The sequence below is a fragment of the Mus musculus genome, chromosome 16 (genome assembly GCF_000001635.26).
Source record: "Mus musculus strain C57BL/6J chromosome 16, GRCm38.p6 C57BL/6J".
NCBI lineage: Eukaryota > Metazoa > Chordata > Mammalia > Rodentia > Muridae > Mus > Mus musculus.
Window position 1 is genome coordinate 64,842,770 of NC_000082.6, and position 23,392 is coordinate 64,866,161.

Sequence of the window (23,392 nt, forward strand, 5' to 3'; positions counted from 1 at the left end):
TGTCTGAACTCAACTCAAATGGGGCAAAATACCTTAAATTTCATGTTCAGATTAAATCAAAGAACTTCAGCAAAGAAGTATAAGCATCTAACAGCAGTCATGGTAACACATTCTACAGATCAATCTTTTTTCTTATCATGTTGATACTACTTACTGCTTTACTATCTCCTAAGTACTTTATCATTGCATATTAATACACACCTGAATGGTTTTCAATAAATTAAATTATTTTGGTTACTAATTTACTATATGCTAATTTCACTAATTGTTTTTCTTTTGCAGTTCCGGGAATTAGTCAGCTCTCTACAGGTAATCTCTCTCTAGTCTCTTTTCTTTCTCACTCATTATTTTCAAACAAGTTCTCAATAAGTTGTCTGGGGCTGGCTTTCAACGCCTTCTATAGTACAGACAGGCCTTGAACTTGCAATCTACTCACTAGTGCCTACATCACCAGAACCAGCTACACAGATTTCTTATATGTACATATATGTATGTATGTATACAGGTATACATGTATGTATGTATGTATGTATGTATGAATATGTATACTTTAAATTCTTAATGATTATGGGTATGGGCTACAAATATTCTAGGTAAGTCCTGTATCACAACATTTGCAATCCCAGCCTAAGATGTTTTTCAAAACAAGGTAACTAGTGATTATTTAGAAAGCAATGGTAAATATATGAAAGACGTTGTGTCGATAAATTACTACACTTAAGATTTCACTGGTGGGCTGGTGAGATGGCTCAGTGAGTAAGAGCACTGACTGCTCTTCCAAAGGTCCTGAGTTCAAATCCCAGCAACCACATGGTGGCTCACAACCATCCATAATGATATCTGATGCCCTCTTCTCGAGTGTCTGAAGACAGCTACAGTGTACTTACATATAACAATAAGTAAAATCTTTAAAAAAAAAAAAAAAAGATTCCACTGGTAAATGTAAACCAGCACCTTTACTAATTCACTTAATTAAATTATCTCTTCTCCACAACAAAGTGGGAGCATTTCACTGATCTTCACAGATAAGATTTCGTTATGCAAAATGATTGCACTTGAAAAGATTCTAAGCAAGAAAATAAAATACATTTTATCCTGTAGTTTTCTTTTATTAAAAAAAGTAGTTTCTAATAGTTGGGCATAGTGACGTACACATTTAATCCCAGCATTCAGGAGGCAGAGGCAAGCACATCTCTGAGTTTGAAGCCAGCATCCACAGAACAAGTTCTAGGATAGCCAAAGCTACACACACACACACACACACACACACACACACACACACAGCCTGTCTGGAAAAAATCCATAAAGAACTTTTCTAATAAATTTTAAACTCTAATAAAGAAAACCAAAGTAAATAAACAGGTAAAAGGAATAATAAAATTCATCCATAAACATACAACCAAGAGATGCTATACTTGTCTTCCGTCTACCTATGAAGATTTAAATTCAAACTTCTATATGCACTGAGAGAAGTATACAACTGCCTTCAGGTTATGAATAAGGTGTATGGGAAGTAAATGGATTTGAGGCTTGGATCTAGGTCTTAACCATCTTCCTAGGTATATGCAATATTCTAAACTCTGGGGAGTGGACGAACCACTAAATTGGACTGAGTGTGGTAGCGTGAGTCTTTAGCTTTAGCACTCAAGAGGTAGCAGGATCTCAGGAGTTCAAAACACAACCTGGTCTACAGTTTCAGACCAACTAAAACTGCATGGTGAGACCCCCATCTCAAAGATAAATAAATAAATAAAATAGAATCCTAAATGAAACCACTTCTACCTGGGCTTAAGCGTCTTGGGTAATCAGCCTGCTTAAACAGTTTCAAGCATGACTTGGGGTAGGAGACACAGATTTTGTTACATGTAAAGATTTCCATGCCATTTGTCACTGAAGATGTTCTCAATAATTTGCTGTTGTCATTAGCAACAATTAGCCTTCCACTATTAAAATCAACCTAAAAAGGTATTAAAGAACAACATGTAGACTATTGATTTTGTTTTGTTTTCCCTAGTTATTAATAAACAAGTAAATAGCCTTCTATGAATTTCACCCTTCATGAATACTGCAAGTGTCTCCAATACTCAAGTTTTTGAAAACCATTTTTAAAAGCCCACATTTTAAAAAACACTGAATGTATGAAGTAAAGTGATGCAATGAATTGATTTTTAGCTCCGAAAATTCACAATACAATAGACCAAGGACTTGGCAAAAGTAAATAAATCAGTGCAAATTACTGTCAACACTTGCCTTCATCTTTTATATTTATTCTTTATGCTATTGTTTGTTTTTTTTCGAGACAGGGTTCTCTGTGTAGCCCTGGATGTTCTGGAACATAACTCAGAAGTTATGACTGCCTCTGTCTCCCAAGTGCTGAGAGTGCTCAGCCTTATATTTATTTTTAACTGAGCTAATTTTCAACATTTATTAAATGTAGTTGAATAAACACACATTTACTTCTGTTCTCACTTGCAAACTTAACTAAAGTAAGTTAAAATGATTAAGGCACACACACACACATTTAGGTAGCTAGGAAATAGCTGGAGGAAGTTGTTCCTAGTTTGAGAGCTGAGATGCTAATTTGCAAACATTAGTGGAGGAGCTGAGGAGCAGCCTAATACCATGCATTAAGGACCTCAGGAAGGGGTTACACTGGAGGAATGTGAGGACTACATATTTGTAAACATGGACGTGAAACAAGTGTCAAAAATCACAAAAAGACAAAAAGCGGGGGTGGGGTGGAGTGGGGGTCGGGGTAGGGTGGTTCCTAATCCGTATTTGTTTCTCTGGAGAGAAACGCAAGAAAGAGACGCAAAAGCAATGGAGAAACGACAAGAATGGGTATGTACAAGAGTTCAAACTGGAGAACTCAATAATAAGAAAAGGGTGGCTCTACGAAGCAACTGACCCCACCTAAAATTAAAGAGGGAAAATCATAATTAGGCTCGCGCGCGCGCGTGTGTGTGTGTGTGTGTGTGTGTGTGTGTGTAAGTTGCAAGTGATTAGCTCTAAAAAGAAAAGGGGGAGAAACTATGTTTTTCTAAAAAGCTACCCCCTCACGCCTCTCATATAAAACGCTAGCTGCTTCTATAGCTCAACCCCGAACTTGTTTTCTTCCTTACTTCCTAAATAGAATCTTAAGAATGAATTCATCATTTCTTTTTTTTAAGGTTTATTTATTTTATGTATATGAGTACACTATAGCTGTACAGATGGCTATAAGCCTTCATGTGGTTGTTGGGAACTGAAGTTTTAGGACCTCTGCTCGCTCAGATCAACCCCACTCGCTCAGTTCCTGCTTGCTCTGGCCCGATGATTTATTTATTATAAGTACACTGTAGCTGTCTTCAGATGAGCCAGAAGAGGGCGCCAGACCTCATTACGGGTAGTTGTGAGCTGCCATGCGGTTGCTGGGATTTGAACTCAGGACCTTCGGAAGAACACTCAGTGCTCTTACCCACTGAGCCAGAGATGAACAGCTAGAAAGACAGTTTTCAATTACCCACAGAAATACCCTGTTGTCACATAAAAGTCAGATGCGGTAGCTGGAATCCCAGCATGTATAATGGCATATCAGATAAACTAGAAGAGAAGGATGGCTTAGAAAAAGAAAAGCAACTGCACAATCATAAGGAGACCACAGTGCCATCCCTCCACTACCAAGTCAAGACATTTTACATAAGCAATAAATAACTACATTGCTTAAGTCACTTAAATCAGGTCTGAACTTGCAATGAGAAGGAACTCCTCATATTTAGGCCTCGTATATGATTTTTTAAGATATGTGCACTGATTAAAGATAAGTTAAGGTATGCAAATTAATAGCAATAATTAGTAATAAAAATAATACATTATACACCCTCAGAAAACTTTCATGAAAGTACAAGTATTGTATAAATTTTTGCACCAAGACCAACATATCAGGATTATCAGGATTCTTTTCTAAAACAAATTGAATTTCTTTGAAGAGACATTAAATATGTATTTTGTAAAAAAAAAAAAAAAAAAAAAGAGGCAAATCCTTTTTCTGTTATGACTGTGTCTTAGGTGACTTGCATAGACTACAATTGCTGTTAAAACTTCCTGAAGAATTATTAGGTACCTTTTGCTAAGAACAGCATTATCCAAACAAAAAACTAGCTATCTATAAAGTAAAATTTAAAAGTATAGCAGGCAGTCGGGCGTGGTGGTGCATGCCATTAATCCCAGCACTCGGGAGGCAGAGGCAGGCAGATTTCTGAGTTCGAGGCCAGCCTGGTCTACAGAGTGAGTTCCAGGACAGCCAGGGCAACACAGAGAAACCCTGTCTCGAAAAACCAAAAAAAAAAAAAAAAAAAAAAAAAAAAAGCCTTTCTCAAAAGTATAGCAGGCTTTCTCACCCAGGTACCACTGACATGTTAGACCAGGTTAACTGTTGGTCTGTCCTACACTATCCCTTGGAGGACAGTCAGCATTTCTAGCCCCACCTACTAACTGCCAGTTAGGAAAATCTAAGAATGCTGAATGCCACTGGGAGGAAACAAAATTTCTGAAAACCCAGACAGCAAATGTAGTTGCTTCACAAATCATTGCTTCACACATCAGGAGCATGGAGCTATGACAATATTACAGACTAAAATTTAAAGATGAGAATATTTTAACATGTTCACTGAAGTTCATTATGGGATATAAACTATCAGCTCCAGAGATTAGAGTAGCTCTAATGCTCCTCCTAAGCCCAAAGAGGCTTTGACATCACAGAAATATTAATAGCTTCTGTCTGTTTAAGCCTACCCATATGTTAACATAAGGGCTTTTTGTTCGTTATGTTCTTTCTCTTATTTTATAGCTTGTCATCTGCCTAGGGTAGCTGTTAAACCCACCATAGTACAAAATAGTTTTATAGTCTACTGTAACCTATCAGACTATTTCCATCTCATTATAAGGATTTGATACTAAAACTTGCATAGTTTACTATATGTTACCAAACTCAAATTATTACTGCTTCAGGAATTGAGTGGATGTTTCCTGCACCTAACAACTCAAGAGAGACAACAATGTTTCTTGAAATAATTTTTACTACTATGGTATAATAAAGTATCCTTCTTAAACTTTTTTATTTTAAGTGGGGTTCTTGTGTGTGTGCACGTGTTTGTTGTTTTGAGACAGGGTCTTTAAACACAGTTTTGGATATCACTATGTAGACCATGGTGACCTCTAACTCTCAGAGATCTACATGGCTCTGACTCCTGACTGTTGGGATTAAAGGCTGCACCACCACCAGCCTTGACTCCTTCTTTGAACCATATCTGTGCTTCCTTGAATACTTTCAGGATTTTTGCCCCCCCCCCCACCTATCATTAATTTTCCATCACTCTATCCCATCCACACTATGCGATTCAATGTATGTGTTTTGTTTGATCATTTCAATGTGCCTTTCAGTGGAAATTGAAGTCTGAAATCAAATCCCATCTTGTTCTTCTTTTGGAATGTAAGAAAAGTTAACTTGTTTTGGTTTCAAATTCTATGTAGCTTGCTATCTGAAGCTTAAGAGTTAACAGGTTCCTAGTAAAAGTTGCTTTCATATCAAAACAAATTAAGTATGGCCCACTCTACTGAAGCATTTGTTGAGAAGATAACTAATATAACCCAAAGGAAGAGGTAATTAGAGACAATTAGTCCACAGAACCTTTGTTTAGTTTTCCTTAAAAGAATTGTTCATTTTTTCTCCTGCAACCACAGCTACTAAGCAAGAAATTTTGATTCATATTTTCCCCCAAAAAGAAAGGACAAACTGTAGATTTTCTTCTTAATATCACAAGCTGTATACAAAGTTCATATAGTTAGCTTTGTCACTTAGATTATCTATTTTACATCATTATTTTATTAACTAAATATTAAATTATCTACTTTAAAATTACTCATGATTAAATAAATTTGCTAATTAGTGAAAGTTCCTTAATATTACTATTAGTACATAATAGAATCCTAATTGTTTAAAAGAATTGATCAGGCTGGAGAGATGGCTCAGTGGTTAAGAGCACCGACTGCTCTTCCAGAGGCCCTGAGTTCAATTCCCAGCAACCACATGGTGGTTCATAACCATCTGTAATGGTATTTGATGCCCTCTTCTGGTGTGTCTGAAGACAGCAATAGTGTACTCATATACATAAAATAAATATTTAAAAAAATTGATCTTTGGAAATTCAGTTATATAAGCCAATTTTCCTTACTGGCAAATCAAACTATTAACAAACTCCTATTTTATTAAGTAGTAGATGAAATGTAGCTTATTGTATGTGATTCTTCCATTCCATTTAAAATAGGTAAAAGATAATATATATAAATATAAATCTCACTTGTAAAATAGAACCAGAACAGAATCCCAGAAAGAGGTCTATTACTAATCTCTAAGATGATGAAGTTTCAGGAAAATAAAAAGGGTCACATCAATGTATGTTGATATAATACTCATAAGTTAGCTATATAAAATAAAAGTTCATTGCGTTTTTTCTGTTCAGTTTTATTCTCAGTTATTCATAACTTAGAATTTTATAAAATAGTTAATTTCATTTGTTCGTTAAACATTTTAAAGTAAACTATCAGAATCTGATTTTGTTTTTTGACTCAGGGTCTCATTATGTAGCCCAGGCAAAACCTGAATTTATGTTCCTGGTGCCCCACCCCCAGGTGCTGTCATTGTTTTGCAGAAACTAAATGTGCTCATTTTTTCTTAAAAAATTTACTTCAAGAAATTTAAGAGTAGGTAAAGGTTTTCAAAAAAGAAAGAAAGAAAGAAAAAGTTCTAGCCCTCAAAAGTTTCAGCAATGAGGAGATATTTGAGCAAGGAAATTGACACTGGGCCGGGGGTAGAGCTCAATGGGATATCTAGCCTTGGTTTCAATGTCCAGGCAGCACACCCACTGGCACACACGCACACATATGCACACAGGTTGGGGGGGGGGGGTTGCTGGGCAAGGCAGAAAAAGAGAGAAACTAAATTGTACTAAGATATATGTGTGTGTGTGTATAATATATATAACAATATATATGAAACAATATATATGAAACAATAACATGTTTCAGAATATATTTAAAATATCAAATGAGTGCTAATTTTTCTAAGTTTGAAGTTCCTAGGTTCATAGTCTACAAACATAACAATTGCTAAACATAATCATGTACTTAGAAGACAAATGCCCTCAAAATCAAGACACTGAACATTAACTGTCAAGATAAAACATGTTTTCAAGAAAGTCACTACACAGAAAAAAAATGTTAAAGATATACACTGTTTATACCCAGACTGTTTCGACCTTCAAACCAATGTATCTATGGCATGGGCAGAAAATTTAAATTTAATCACCAGTAACTTATCCAAAAATATCAACTTACTCTTCTTTCCTTAAATGCTTGGCAAGGCATAAAATGAAATGTCAACAAATTTAATGCCCACTCAGTGTTCACTTTATTGCGCACCTGTGACCAGAATGAAAATAAACGGCTAACTCATCCAAACCTTTCCTGTATTTACCCAGCTAGCAACTATTCCAACCAAAAAAGTAACTGAGGCACAGATGTTAAGTAACAGGTTAAGTAACAGATAAGAAACGGAAGAGCCAGAGCTTGAATACTTTGTGCAGGTTAAGAAACAGTTTTTAAAAGGCAGTAAGAAACAAAGTATCTTTTTTTAAAGAAGCAAGTGTTAAGAATGCAAAAAAAAAAAAAAACCCTTATATTACAAATGCATGCAGATGAGAACGCAGATTATCCAAACTTTATCCCTAAACCCGGAGCTTGTTTCTATATTTGCTTACAGTTAGATAAAAACTACATGCAATCCTTAAAAGCAGTCGGCAGAATAAAGGAAACAAATAATTTACTGTCACTTTTTCCGATACTGAATTTAACAGACCAACCAAAAACGAGTAATTTAAAGGCTGGGGGAGGGGTGGTGTAACGAGGGCAATAGTTTCAGGAAAAACGACTTTCTCTGTAGTCAGACAATTAGGAAACAGTGTGCTTGTCAGAGAAGGGGGTCAAAAAAAGGGAAAGATGACAATCACTCCTATAAGGTTCCACACGGAAAACACCCCCCCTCCCAACACACACACACCTGGTGGGGGAGGGGAGTAGCTAACGGTGGGACAGTGCCAAGGCCAACGGAAGAACTGGTCCAGAGGGACCTAGTGAGGGAATGACAGGCGACCCTAGCAGAGGGGGAGGGGTGGCGATGACAGGAGGGCAGGCAGTGGGGTGATAGCATGCTTGGCGTCTCTGAAAAAGAGAATGCGGGGGAACCTGGGTAACAGAGAAAGACGGGAGAGCCCAGCAGAAGTGAGAGGGACCGGGTAGTGAACCTGAGAAAGGCGGGACCCTGGGGTACGAAGAGGGTCTGCAGGGAGGCACAGGCATGTCAGGACGGGGTGCTTTCCAGTTGACCGTCCAGCTCCCAGCCCACCACCACCACCGCCGCCGCGACAAACTCACTTTCTCCTCACCTCCAAGTCCGCAAGTCACCCCCAACCCCACTCCCCGTCGTCCCCATCGCCGAGCTCGGAGCGGTGCAGAGAGGGGACCGGGGCTTCCCAGACTCCCTCTCCGTCCCGCCGGAGGACCGGTCCCGGACACGACGCAGAGACCTGGGCCAGCAGGCCAGGAGCCACGCAGAGGCCCGGGAGCCCAGTGACAAGTCGGAGCGGCCGACGGGCGCCTCACCTGACAGAAGCGTCGGCAGTAATCCCGGCTGCTGATCCCGACGCCGCCGCCACAGCCGCCGCCGCCGGCCCCCCCTCTGCCGTCGCCCGCAGCTAGGAGCCCCACTGGGCCCGGGGGGGACTCCACAATGGCCACGAGCTCTTCTCCGAGGCGCTCGGCCTCTTGGTCGCTCTCTTCCTCCGCCATGAGGCTCTCGCCGCCCAGCGCGTACCCAGCCCCTGCGCCGCCGCCGCCGCCGCCGCTGCCGCCGCCGCTGCCTCAGCTAACCTCCTCCTCCTCCTCTAGTTCCCTCCCCCTTTCCCTCCGCCCCAGCCGGACAGGGCTACTCGCCTGGGCTCTACTTCCGGCTCCGCCCACCCACGCCCCCAGTTTTCACTGGAGGAAGGACACCGCCAATCATAGGCATGCCCGCCCTACCTTCCTATTGGTTACACTAGCCGTCTGTTTGCCAGGCCTGCCATCTGTTGGTCCACACTACTCGGCGGTTGCTGAGGACCGCCTACGAGCCCTGCCATAGGGCGCGCCGGAGGACGGGGCGCGGCAGGGGACACGGCGGCCGCGGCGGAGCTCGCTCGGGCGGCGGCGACGGCGGTGGCAGCGGCAGGAGCAGCGGCTGAAGCAGCGGCGGAAGCAGCGGCGGCCGCAACGGGATCTCCTTCATCCCGTTGCTCTGCCCTTTCTTCCTCCTCTCTTCCTTCCTGGCGAGGGCTCGTGCACTTCCCCTAACGGCGGCCCGCTCCTACGGTCCCGAAGAGCTGGGAAGGCGGAAGGTGGGCTTGGCCGTTGGTGCGGGCGGCGAGCCCAGGCCTTCGGGCCGGGCGAGGGAACCGGGGGCGGGGCCGGAGGTGGAGGAGGAAGGAGCCGGGCCAGCCTGACAGCGACGGCCTCGGCCGGCGCCCGCCGCCCCCTCCCCGGGGACAGCCACGGAGTCGGCGGCGGTGCGGCGGACTTCTCCGGGGCCCTCCGAGGGCGGCTGGGACGCGGCCTCGGCCCCGGCCCCGGCCCGCAGGCGGGGTCGCGGCGCCGGGGCGCCACCTCGGCCGGCGCGGCGGGAGGAGGCTGTCTAGACGTCCGGCGGCCCGCGCCCGCCTTCCCCGCCCCCACCGGAGCCTCGGGCCTGCGGAGCGCGCGGGCCGCCGGGCCACCCGCCCCGGGGCGTGCGAGCCGAGCTGGCGTGGGGCTGGCTGGAGCTTCGGGATCGCGCACGGAAGGCGGAGAGAGACAGACACCTGTGTGCAGAGCGTGGCCCGAGCCGCTCTGCCGCGGGCCTGCGCCCTGCCTTTCCCGCCCCTCCACCATCTTCCCTTTCTGTTTGTTTTTTGTGTTTTACAGTAAAGACATGACTTCCCGGCGCCACCGGGAAAATAGGGTGCAAGCCCAGGAACTGTTTCCCCACCACCACCTGTTGAAAAACTGAGTCGAAGGCGTCTCCGGGGTCTGAACGAACGCGAAGTCGCTCGGATTGGATGCGTCTGTGGTTTTGCATCCAGAAAACTGTCACTACTTAATATCAAGGAAAAACAAACAAACAAACAAAAACCCGACTGGAAATTAAGCTGGTGAGTATTTCGACTTGAAAACTCAGTTTACTTTTGCTGTAGTAAATGGCTGTTTCGCTTTTGTTCCCTGGGTGCTCTATCTTAACTTCCTCATTTGTTTAAAATATTTCTGACTTCTGGAAACACTTTTACACGTAACCAACCTCCTCGCCTCTATGAGGTGGTTATTTTCATTGGCAGTATCAAGAATAGACCTTTCAAGAGAAAAGATCAGGAAAGTTCAGGCTTCACGTGGCACAAGAATTGCAGATCCCATTTCTGTAAGTTTGCAGTCAAAGAAAAATTCTAACTGCACCCCTAGTTTTTCATAACAGCTTTAATTGTTACTAGAATGGTTTTATTTCATAGGTGTAGAGTACTTGTGGAAGTTGCAGACATTTGCAGTGAGGATTTGCTGAGTATTAGGTGGGATTCATCATGATGTCTGTCTTTTCTGCCATGAAAAACCTATGCCCTAAAACAGTATCTCACACGTAACCCTTGAGTGTCAAAGATGTGGTGGGGTGGAAATCCACAGAAATTAAGCATGTGAAATTCTAGACATTTTGTGCCTTAGAGAATTTTCATGAATTGCTAAGTCCTACTTTGAGTTCATAGATTTTGCTCAAAATACAGACCAAAGTTGAAATAATCTTGGTGTTGCCCAGCAAGTAGACTAATGCAGTGGGATACTCCATGCTTTGTAATGTTACTTATAAAAACGAATTCTTCAGAACATACTTGAAGTATTTCTTCAACATGTTTTTAACAAAATTATTCAGTATAGTAGTATCTGATGTCTTGATTATTATAAAAAGTTAAATCACAGGCATAGAAGAGTAAGTCTTGCTAATCTTTTGTTATCAAAGTATATTTATTATCTTGGGTTTCCAGTGCTTGTAATTTTATATAGCTGATAGTCCGTTGATAATTTTCAGAAGTTTGGGGGCCTAGTGAAGTGACTTTGAGAGTCACTAACAACACTGAGTTAGTCCATGAAACCACTGTCCTCAGCTCCAAACATGTGCCAGAACACAGGTGCTCACACATTTAGACTTCTGTAAGAAGTAAGACACGGCCAGGTATGCTGGCACATGTCTGTGATGTGATCCCTGCCATTCAGGACAACATTGAAAGCCCGCTGGACAACAGGGTTGTTCTTGGTGTTTTGAGTTTTGTTGTTAGGCTAAATTTAGTGTTAAACTGCTTCTAAATTATATGGGTTTTGATAAATGGTTATGGGGGGGTCGTTATTTGAATTTGGCTTTTTTTTTTTCCTGTTTGTTTCATTTTTGTTTTTGTTTTTGATTGCTGAGGTCAAACCTAGAATTTAGCTCATGCTAAGCAGTTGTTCTGCCTCTAGTGGACACCCAGCTGTTCATTTACTTTTTATAAACATCAAGTTGTGCCCAGCACATATTGGGCACTATGTTAAGGGAAATAAAAATTAGTCTTCAATGGAAATTGGAAACCAAATGTTAAAGAACATATTGCCTTCTCTTGATTATCAACTTTTTAGAGAAATACATATGTTAATATTTTTCCAGACATGGTGTCATACAGTTTCAGCCTCAGAATTCAGGAGGTGACAAAGATAGGTCTCTGTCTACATAGTGAGACTCTGTCTTTGTTTTTGGTTAGCTGGTTTTCTAGACTGGATTTCTCTGTGTAACCCTGGCTGTCCTGGAACTCACTTCATAGAACAGGCCTGCCTCTGCCTTCCCAAGTGCTGGGATTAAAGGCATGTACCACTAGGCATTGAGGTCCTGTCTTAAATAAGTAGTACTTATTGTCAACTATATGTAGGCCTCAGGTTGTAATGTTATTGTAAATAGTTAGGCATGCTTTATGGTTTTTTTAGTTTTTACTTGTTTTTCTTTTTGGAAAGTAAGTCTTACTACCAGATTTTTGCACAGTTGAATTCTCAAAATCGCTTTCCCATCAAGAAGCTCTTTAACTTGAACACATGTCTAAGTTGGGCAAGGTTAGTATTTTTAGTACTATGAATGCTGCTGTGATTGTGATTTTCTAAACGATAGAGACATTTAGAATACTTTAATATTTCTTCAGGGGTCTGATTTATTTGTCATAAAAAACAAGGTATTGGGAAGTTGGATTAGTAGGGCCGTGTGCTTCCTGTGCAAGTGTGTGGACTCTCTGCAGTGTGTATCTATAATCCCAGTTCTGGGGTCAGTTAGAGAAGCTGTTCAAAAACAACAAGGTGTGCACATAGGCAGTACCACATACACACACACGTCAAGGAATGGACCTAGCTGGATGCTGCTGATTTGCTTTAGTTTTGTTTTCCTTGAATATGTCAGATGTTTAGAAGACATGTGACCTATAAATTGAACTAAAAGTGTTTGTGGGATACGGAGGATCACTGAATTAAGTTTGTTTTTCCTGTTGTTGTTTTGGAGGGGGTGTATTTATTGTTTTTTTTTTAAATCTACCCTTACAAAAGCACTTATAACTACTTTTTATTAATGTTAATCACTTCTAGAATGAACTATTATCATAATACTAACATCTTTCTCTTGTCTTAGAAGAACCTTATTCAGAGACAAAATGGAACGATTTGTTGTAACAGCACCACCTGCTCGAAATCGTTCTAAGACTGCTTTGTACGTAACCCCTCTGGATCGAGTCACTGAATTTGGAGGTGAGCTTCATGAGGATGGAGGCAAACTCTTCTGCACCTCTTGCAATGTGGTGCTGAATCATGTTCGCAAGTCTGCCATTAGTGACCACCTCAAGTCAAAGACTCATACAAAGAGGAAGGCAGAATTTGAAGAGCAAAATGTGAGAAAGAAGCAGAGGCCCCTGACTGCATCGCTTCAGTGCAACAGTCCTGCGCAAACAGAGAAAGCCAGTGTTATCCAGGACTTTGTGAAAATGTGCCTGGAAGCCAACATCCCCCTGGAGAAGGCCGATCATCCCGCAGTGCGAGCGTTCCTGTCCCGGCATGTGAAGAACGGAGGGTCCATACCTAAGTCAGACCAGCTGAGGCGAGCATATCTGCCTGATGGCTACGAGAATGAAAATCAGCTCCTCAGCTCACAAGATTGTTGACGAGGCAGTTAATGACCATTGTGATCAAGATAAATAATGTGGAGTATTAAAGTTAATGTGTTGATTGTGTGGTTCATTTTTATATTTATTTTAAATCATGTGATACAGAATAGTTTTGCAATGTGTATATAGTTTTAGGCAAAAGAAAGAAACCTCACTGCAAAACTTACTGCTAATTTTAAGTCACCGATGGTGTAAAGTAAAACTTACCTATGGAGTGTATTAGGCTATCTGAAACCCGGTGGTTATCGTTAAAACTCATGGATGTTCTCCTGAAATGTTTGTGCATGGAAGAACTTCCTTGCATTGTAGCCCTGTTGCCATGTATGGTTTTTGTTTTTTCTTGTGAGGTTACGTAATGATTTGGATTGAGAACTAGCCTAGAAAACTGAAGCTGCTGCCAGGCTATACCTCTCACAGGACCTTAAAGAAGCTCACATTCTTTTCAAAGTGGAATAGTAGGCCGGAAATGTTCTTAGAGCTTGAGATCTCTAGGAGAAATGACTGTTCAAATTACATTCTACTTGTATGTGAAATAATTGCTTAACCTTCACTTCCTTGTGGTCGCTTTTAAAGACATATTTAGTAGCAGCTTCAAGTGACTAAAAGACTAAAATCTCTCTTAGTGTCTTTGACAAAAGCCATGGGGGATTTTGCAGTGATGAGATTTTAGTCTTCAACTATGAACAAAAATTTTCAAACCATAGTTTTCATGTTAAGTAGCATCCTGGATTTGCAAACTTTTTTATGTCTTGGTATTAAGACTATTAAGACAGTCTTGTAGTCTTAATTTAAATTTAAATACACTGTGGTTCTGTTTTCTCTTTTTACAGGGAATTGGTTACTTTTTGGCTGACAACAAATAAGAAAATTGCTTTCTATACATTAATTTTTCCATAAGATTTTATAAGAGTTTATTTAGGTAAATAGACTAGAAATGAGTTTTAAAAGTTTCACCTTTACTGCTTTGCCTCTGGTGATGCAGGTTTTAAAACTTGGATGCTAAACAGTGCAGAAAACGAGGCAAGAACTTTATAGTAAAATAAAGCAGGATGCTGAGTCAGGAAATAATCAGCTCTGTCAAAGGTCAACCGTGTTTAGGTTTTCTACACCTCACTCTTCTGTAAGCTTATTAGGAGTCATTTAGCTCAGAGAAGTCCTCTTCATCAAATCCGGATTATATTTTTTAAAAGTTTAGTAACTGAAGACTTAGATTAGAGCTTTAATATTAAAAAAAAATCAAATAGTTGAAAACATTGAAGTTATATTTCTATTCTAAATCAGTGGCAAGATGCCCTGATTGTGACTTGGAGTTATCTTTGAGGTCATTGTGCCACAAATTTCCATTAAACAAAGCCAAAGTTAATAGAAAATAATTTGTGGGTTTTGTGCTTTGATTTTTTTTTTCCCCCGTCACAGGGTGTTTCTACATAGCCCTGGCAGTCCTGGAACTCACTAGAGGCTAGCCTCAAGACCCACCTGCCTCTTTCCCTCGTGAGTGCTGGGATTAATGGCGTGTACTATCACGCCCAGCAATAATTTGTGTTTTTAAGAACATCTTGTCTTATGGGTCTTACAGATTTAACATTCCCAATTCAGGTTGTCAAAGTGACCACTTGTTTTTATTTTAAAAGCCTGCTATGGAATTTAAAAAAAAATAGTTCTCAAAAATTGCAGTTTCTATTTTCTCACGTTTGGTTATATTCATGTAGCACATAAATGCCTAGACTAGTTGTTTACTAACTGCAATTGGTAAAACACAGACCAGCAGCAAAGTAAACAATGATTGCTTCCACTTCCTTAAGGAATTTGCGGGCAACCATGTTTAAATTGCCTAAGATGGTAGGATATCTAAGCAACTAAAATAATTGAGTTTTGTACCACTATTTTCAGAAGAAAAACGATCATTTAATTTTCCAAGATTCCTTGTGATTCGGGCTATTCCCTATTGTCTGGGACTATATGCGCTGTCAGTCAACATGGCAGAACAGCTTCTAGCAGTCGAGTAACATGTTGGACGGTGCACTAGGAATATAATTCACCTTTGCCTTTCTTACAGTTATTACTGATTTCACCGTTACTTAGTTCCTCTAGAACTGTTTTTCCAGGCTTATTTTTGAATCTCTAGGGGCAGAGTGCATTCTGTTAGGGTTGTATCATGTCCTTAGAATGAGGTTTCCGTCCCCTTGAGGGAAAGTTAGTAGTAATGTTTCTTCACCGATTATGAACATTTGTTTCTTGGAACTGGTTAAATTTGTCTCGTAAATAATAACAGTGGTTATAGTAGCCTGTGCAAACTGGTAAAGATTTGCAAAACTATGATTGGCATGTTAGATAACAAATGAGAAGTGTCTAAGGCGCGTGCTATGTGAGAGAGGCAAAGTGAACTTATGTACAGAAGCTTTCAATCCTCCTTATATAGTGGTAGTTGATGCTTTACTATTGGACCAATAGCAGCTCCTGTTAATTAGTTGGATGCATTATCACAAGCTTTGTAATGTTTCATTTATAAACTGCCTTCAGCACATGCGTACCTGTTAATGTTTTCTCAGTGTCGTAGGATGTCTTCCAGACTCTCACTGTATCCTGCCAGTAAATAGTTCTAGCTTGTTGAATTTCCTGCTTATTTTTCATTATCTGTGGCATATAGCAAGCCTAAAAGATAATTGTAATCATTTTTTTTTCTTTTACAGAGTGAGAAGTTAGATTGTGTATGAAAGCCTATAGTTATTTTATCCATTATCTTTGATTAAGGCTTTCTAATATTATTTAGTAAGTGTTCCTTCCAGTTAATGCCTGTGGCCCTACTGAATTTTAAGGGAACAGACAACTTTTAAGAAATAAACCTTACTGTTTTATACAGTAAGTTTGTCTGATTGGGAATGTTCTGAAGTTGGACATACAATTGGCCAGATTCCCAAGCTAAAACCTTGGCCTGAAAGGCTGTGTACATGAATGTTAACAAGTACAGGAAAGCAAATTAAACTTAAGGTGACCTAAAACAAAGGCTAGAAACAAGTTTTCATTGGATTCTTAGTCTTTGTAAGGGCTTTCTGTTTGACTTACCTCAACTGCCATTGAGTGAGGGTAAATCACCTTAAAATGACTGATTTACCTGGAAGGGTAGTTGTAGTTTCCATCCTTAGCTTGCTTTTGCTTTGGTCGGCACTGATGAAATGTGAAGTGGCTATTCTAGACCTTGGTTGATCTCAGCCCCTACTCCCAGACTGCTGAGGTAACTACAGTCCGTTACCTAGTGCTATTCTCCTTGTATCCAGAACACTATTAAAATTTTATTATGTTAATTTTCGTACTCCTGTGCTTCTTTTTTACTTTTGCTCATGCACGTATTTTAGTATGAATGTGTTGCTTTTTTAAAAGTTTGTGATATTTAGAAATAAATTTCAAAAAAGTTTCTAAAGTTTTTGAAATCATATTTTGTTTTGTGAGCCAGTGACTGACATTTTATAATTTCAAGGTTTTACCTGCTGAATTTTGATTTTTCTACCAATCATTTATTTGTAGTGTTAACCTTTTAAGCTACTGTGACATCTAGGCTTCAAACTGCCCTGTTTGAAGTCTTCCAAAACACTAGCCAGTGGGTAAGTTCAGTCAACATTTTAATGGGAACATTGTACTTCTACAAGTCTTATGAAAGGGCTAGGATGTAGCTTAGTGGTTACCCTGCAACCTATAACTTCAGCTCCAGAGGATCTGATACTCTTAAGGATTTCTCAGGCACCAGCATGCAAGTGCATATAAATTCACACAGGCACACATAAACAAATCTTCAGAAATGTCATGAACATCAGTTGATCACAAGCAGGACTGATCGTTCTAAAATATATATATATTTACCTCTTGTTTACCTCTTAATTTGTTTTCAAAACTCTCCAACTGAGACAATAAGATTATCTGCTAAATTATTACATGGCTTGGCATGTCTCTGCCTCCACTCACGTTTGTGCAAGAGAACATTGAATTATAGTGTTTTATTTTCTGAAACCAAAATGTTAGAAAAGTTCTTAGGAATCAACCCATACTGTTCAGTTCTATGTTAGAGAACTGTCTGGGTTTTCTAAAGAACCTCAGTTTATTACAACTACAGTAATTACTAAGCAATGAGCCTCTCCAATATATATATAACAGAAATGCCTCCCCTCAGTACCCAAGTACAATGGCATGCTGCAAGAAGATATGGCTTTGTTTCTAAGCTAAACTATAAGCATTTCTCATGAGACTTGCTACCAGCCAAGTTCTTGTCCAGATCCTCAAAAAGACTTGTTTTTTTAAACCTGCAAAAATTGAATATCTGCAGAAATGTACCTTTTAGAAATCTGGTATTCTATATCACCTATAGAATATTGCTTTCAGATTAAAATCTATCATGCAGTGACATTGAAATCCTTGCAAAGAACCTGCTATAAGAATTTTAACAAATTGTGCACAAAAGGCAAACACTTATTTGACTCTTCAGTATGAAAGACACAAGTGTATGTAGACAAATATTAATCATTATCATAACCCAAGCCTCTGGGTTTATATGTATATCATAATAAATGCTCAAAAGTTTTCTACTTAAGTATGAAAGCAGTGCTTTACTCTGCACTCTGTCTTGCTTCCTCCTCTCCAACCCCCACCCCACCCCCGTTAACCATGCTACTTAATACCTATTCAATAATAATAATGATGGAGGCTGAGAGATGGCTCAGTGTTTACAAGCACTTGCTCTTGCAGAAGACTAAAGTTTAATTCCCAGCATCCAAAATACACATAACTCCAGTTCCTGGAACCCATCGCACTGTTTTGACCATCACAAGCTCTGCATGTACAGGGTGTACACACAGAAAAGCAGTCACATGCATAAGAACAAAATTTAAAGTACAATGTTATATATTACTTTTAATCTAGTAAATTCCCCCTTTTGGAGTGTATCCTATGAATGCAAATAGCAAGTGTAAAATATATGTAAAAGGAGGCATTTGTGGTGGGGAAAGGAGAAGGGGGAGACAGTCTTGTGTCAACTTGATTACAAACTAGAGTTGATCTGAATGGAGGGAAACTGAGAAAATGCCTTCATAAGATCCAGCTGTAAAGAATTCTTAACTGACTGATGGAGGTCCCAGTCCATTGTGAGTGGTTACATCTCCTGGACTGTGGGCTTCAGTTCTATAAGAAAGCAGACTGTCTGCCTGGTCCACCTGGAGCAGCAGAGGAAAGCTGCACACTATCCTTTCGTCTCCATCATCTGGCCCACAGCCATGTCTGCCTTCCCAAAAAGGCCTGCAGGCCCCAAAAACATCCAGGTCCATAGCTCTGTCTGCCTTCCTCGGGAGTCCTGTCAGCATTAGGAACATTCAGTCAACAACAGGGACAACCAGATGGCTTAAAGCCAGCATGAGAACATAATCAATCAGAGCCAGGACAATAAGGGACCACCAGAGCACAGCTATCCTACTATAGCAAGCAAGCACTGGACATCCCTGGATACTCTAACACAGCTGAAGCACAAGAAGGTGACCTTAAATTGAGGATGATACAGGCCTTTAAAGACCATTGAAGAAACTATAAATCCCTTAAAGAAATACAGGAAAGTAAAATCAAACAGTTGACGGAAATGAATAAAGCTGTTTAAGAACTGAAAAATGGAAATTGAAGTAATAAAGAGAACAATGAAGGAACCCTGGGTCTGGAAAACTTAGGGAAGAGAACAGGAACTATAGATGCAAGCATCACTAATAGAATATAAGAGATGGAAGAGAGAATCTCAGGCATAGAAGGTAATATTGAAGAAATCGATATATCTGTCTAAGAAAAGTTAAATCTAAAAAGTTCCTGACACAAAACATCCAAGAAATCGCTAACAATATGAAAAGACCAAACTTAAGAATAATAGGAATTGAGCCATGCATGGTGGCACATGCCTTTAATCCTAGCACTCAGGAGGCAGAGGCAGGCGGATTTCTGAGTTCAAGGCCAGCCTGGTCTACAGAGTGAGTTCCAGGACAGCCAGGGCTATACAGAGAAACCCTGTCTCGAAAAAACAAAAAACAAAAAAAAAAAACAAAAAAAAAAAAAAAAAAGAATAATAGGAATAGAAAATGGAGAAGATTCCCATCCTTAAGGCCTAGAAAATAGTTCCAACAAAATCACAGAAGAAAATTTCCCCAACATAAGAAAAGACTATGCCTGTAAACACACAAGAAGCTTTCATGCACCAAATAGATTGGACCAGAAAAGAAAAACCTCCCTTCACATAATAGAATACTAAATCTACACAACAAAGAAAGAATATTGAAAGTGGCAAGGGGAAAGGCCAAGTAACAGATAAAAGCAGACCTATCAGAACTATACCCTACTTCTCAACAGAGACTCTAAGACAGATAGGCCTAGGCAGATGTCTTCTAAAACCTGAGACCACAGATGTCAGTCCAGACTACTATTCCCAGAAAAACTTTCAGTCATCACAGATGGAGAAAACAAGATATTCCATGGCAAAAGTAAATTTAAACTATATTTATCTACAAATCTAGCCCTACAGAAGATACTAGAAGCCAGGCTTGGTGGCACATGCCTTTAATCCCAGCACTCGGGAGTCAGAGACAGGGAGATTTCTGAGTTCCAGGACAGCCTGGTCTACAAAGTGAGTTCCAGGACAGCCAGGGCTATACAGAGAAACCCTGTCTTGAAAAAAACCAAGAGGGGGGGAGGGGGGGAGAAGATACTAAAAGGAAAATTCCAACCCAAAGAGGTGAACAGCTCTCAAGGAAACAAAGGTAATGAATCACCTCACACCAGCAAACCAAAGGAAGGAAAACACACACACACACACACACACACACACACACTCACACTACTACTACTGCTACTGCTACTGCTACTACTACTACTACTGCTACTACCATCAAAAGAACAGAAATTAACAATCGTTGGTAATTAATATCTCTTAACATCAATGGACTCAATTCCCCAATTAAAAAATACAGGCTAACAGAATGGGTGAGAAAACAGGATCCATACAAGAAACACACCTAAGCAACAAAGATAGACATTATCTCAGAATAAAGGGCTGGAAAAAGATTTTCCAAGCAAACAGACCCAAGAAGCAAGTTGGAGTAGCCATTTTTTTAAAGATCTATTTATTTTATCTATAGGAATACACTGTAGCTGTCTTCAGACACACCAAAAGAGGACATTGGGTCCCACTACAGATAGTTGTGAGCTACCAAGTGGTTGTTGGAAATTGAACTCAGGATCTCTGGAAGAGCAGTCAGTGTTCTTAACCACTGTGCCATCTCTCCAGCCTCTGGAGTAGCCATTCTAATATCTTATAAAATAGACTTTCAACTAAAATTAATCAAAACATATGGGGAAGAACATTTCATACTCATCAAAGAAAAACTACATGAAGATGACATCTTAATTCTGAACATCTATACCCAAAATCAAGTACACCCACAGTTGTAGAAGGTAAATTACTAAAGGTTAAATCATATATTGAGCCCCACACAGAAATCGCTGTGGAAACTTAAGCTGAATAAACCCTTTCCTCCAACATGAAGTAATTTATTAAAACCAGTTTGCATGACCATGCTATCCAAATAAAAAGAATAACAAGTTACATAATTCATCCTCTTTATTATAGAAATATTAAACATTGGTTTTTTTTGTTTGTTTGTTTTGTTGTTTTGGGGTTGGGTTGTTTTTTTTTTTTTTTTTTTTTTTGGTTTTTTTTTTTGAGACAGGGTTTCTCTGTATAGCCCAGGCTGTCCTGAAACTCACTTTTGTAGACCAGGCTGGCCTTGAACTCAGAAATCTACCTGCCTTTGCCTCCTGAGTGCTGGGATTAAAGTCGTATGCCACCATGCCCACCTAGTATTAAACATTGTATATATTTAATTTGTTAATTTGTATTATAAAATCTTTTGGGGGAGCCAGGGTGTTCATGACAGAGTTTCTCTGTGTAGCCCTGGCTGTCCTGGAACTCACCCTGTAGCCCAGGTTGGCCTTGAACTCAGAAATCCACCTGCCTCTGCCTCCCAAGTGCTGGGATTAAAGATGTGGGCCACCACTGCCCAGCATATTACAAAATCTTAATTGACAAAAATATCTGTAAACATTTCTTTTTTTTTTTAAAGATTTATTTATTTATTATATGTAAGTACACTGTAGCTGTCTTCAGACACTCCAGAAGATGGCGTCAGATCTTGTTACAGATGGTTGTGAGCCACCATGTGGTTGCTGGGATTTGAACTCTGGACCTTCAGAAGAGCAGTCGGGTGCTCTTATCCACTGAGCCATCTCACCAGCCCCTCTGTAAACATTTCTATACAATTTAGTTACACATTTGTAAAGTTAAGCCTTTATTGCTCAAGTTATAATTAAATAGGTAAAGGGGAGTCAATTTCAAATTTATCTTTAGACTTGTTATTCTGTTCATAACCCAGAACTTCCAATTGTTTACAGTACTTGTATAGTAGTCTAAAATAATTCAGTGGTTCTTATAACCAACAGAAGTTGAACCACTGCTAAAGCCTTAGAGACACATTTTAAAATCTGAAAATTAATAGAAACAAGATGAATGTCACACAATACCATTGAATAATTCTTTATAACTTGCGATAACTTCTATAAATATCCAATATATACAAAGAACTCAAGAAGCTGAACTCCAGAAAAATCAAATAACCCCATTAAAAAAATGGTGTACAGAGCTAAACAAAGAATTCTCAACTGAGAAATACCAAATGGCTGAAAAGCACCTGAAAAAATGTTCAACATCCTTAATCATCAGGGACATGCAAATCAAAACAACCCTGAGATTCCACCTCACACCAGCCAGAATGGCTAAGATCAAAAATTTAGGTGACAGCAGATGCTGGCAAGGATGTGGTGAAAGAGGAAAACTCCTCCATTGTTGGTGGGATTGCAGGCTTGTACAACCACTCTGGAAATTAGTCTGGTGGTTCCTGGTTCTGGTGGTGGACATAGTACTACCGGAAGATCCAGCAATACCTCTCCTGGGCATATATCCAGAAGATGTTCCAACTTGTAATAAGAACACATGTTCCACTATGTTCATAGCAGCCTTATTTATAATAGCCAGAAGCTGGAAAGAACCCAGCTGTCCCTCAACAGAGGAATGGATACAGAAAATGTGGTACATTTACATAATGGAGTACTACTCAGCTATTAAAAACAATGAATTTATGAAATTCTTAGGCAAATGGATGTATCTGGAGGATATCATCCTAAGTGAGATAACCCAATCACAAAAGAACACACATGATATGCACTCACTGATAAGTGAATATTAGCCCAGAAACTTAGAATACCCAAGATACAATTTGCAAAACACATGAAACTCAAGAAGAAGGAAGACCAAAGTGTGGATACTTTGTTCCTCCTTAGAATAGGGAACAAAATGCCCATGGAGGGAATTACAGAGACAAAGTTTGGAGCTGAGACGGAAGGAAGGATCATCCAGTGACTACCCCCCCCCACACCCCACCCGGGGATCCATCCCATAAACAGCCACCAAACCCAGACACTATTGCATATGCCAGCAAGACTTTGCTGACAGGACCATGATATAGCTGTCTCTTGTGAGGCTCTGCCAGTGCCTGGCAAATACAGAAGTGGATGCTCACAGTCATCTATTGGATGGAACACAGTATAAAACAGGGCCCCCAATGGAGGAGCTAGAGAAAGTACCCAAGGAGCTGAAGGGGTCTGCAACCCTATAGGAGGAACAACAATGTGAACTAACCAGTACCCCCAGAGCTCGTGTCTCTAGCTGCATATGTAGCAGATGGCCTCGTTGGCCATCATTAGGGGGAAAGGCCCTTGGTCTTGCGAAGATTATATGCCCCAGTACAGGGGAATGCCAGGGCCAGGAAGCAGGAGTGGGTGGGATGGGGAGCAGGGCGGGGGTGGGGCGGGGTATAGGGGACTTTCCGGAAAGCATTTGAAATGTAAATTAAGAAAATATCTGCTGGGGCGTGGTGGTGCACGCCTTTAATCCCAGCACTTGGGAGAAAGAGGCAGGTGGATTTCTGAGTTCTAGGCCAGCCTGGTCTACAGAG

General features: G+C 40.3%; 2 protein-coding genes across 5 annotated transcripts in view; one reads left to right on the forward strand and one right to left on the reverse strand.

The window, feature by feature from the left end:
* The window catches only part of Zfp654 (zinc finger protein 654), a 71,591-nt gene extending 62,423 nt beyond the window's left edge, over nucleotides 1–9,168 (reverse strand). The window contains exon 1 of one of the 3 annotated variants that reach the window (XR_003951833.1): nucleotides 8,698–9,108. Coding sequence is in view for 1 of the 3 variants with exons in the window: in NM_001347245.1 (NP_001334174.1) it covers nucleotides 8,698–8,883 (186 nt within the window). In the remaining 2 variants the exon portion in view is untranslated. The other 2 variants (XM_011246018.3, NM_001347245.1) reach the window with 2 other exon arrangements.
* A 63-nt stretch (nucleotides 9,169–9,231) lies between these two features.
* Cggbp1 (CGG triplet repeat binding protein 1) lies at nucleotides 9,232–16,722 on the forward strand. 2 transcript variants are annotated; one of them, NM_178647.3, is made up of 3 exons: nucleotides 9,232–9,467; nucleotides 10,030–10,256; nucleotides 12,782–16,722. In NM_178647.3, the coding sequence occupies exon 3, from the start codon at nucleotides 12,804–12,806 to the stop codon at nucleotides 13,305–13,307; it is 504 nt and encodes a 167-aa protein (NP_848762.1). In that variant the 5' UTR covers nucleotides 9,232–9,467; nucleotides 10,030–10,256; nucleotides 12,782–12,803; the 3' UTR covers nucleotides 13,308–16,722. The 2 variants fall into 2 exon arrangements, with proteins under 2 accessions (NP_848762.1, NP_001344345.1); NM_001357416.1 differs by having other exon boundaries at nucleotides 12,785–16,722.
* Nucleotides 16,723–23,392: the final 6,670 nt, after the last annotated feature.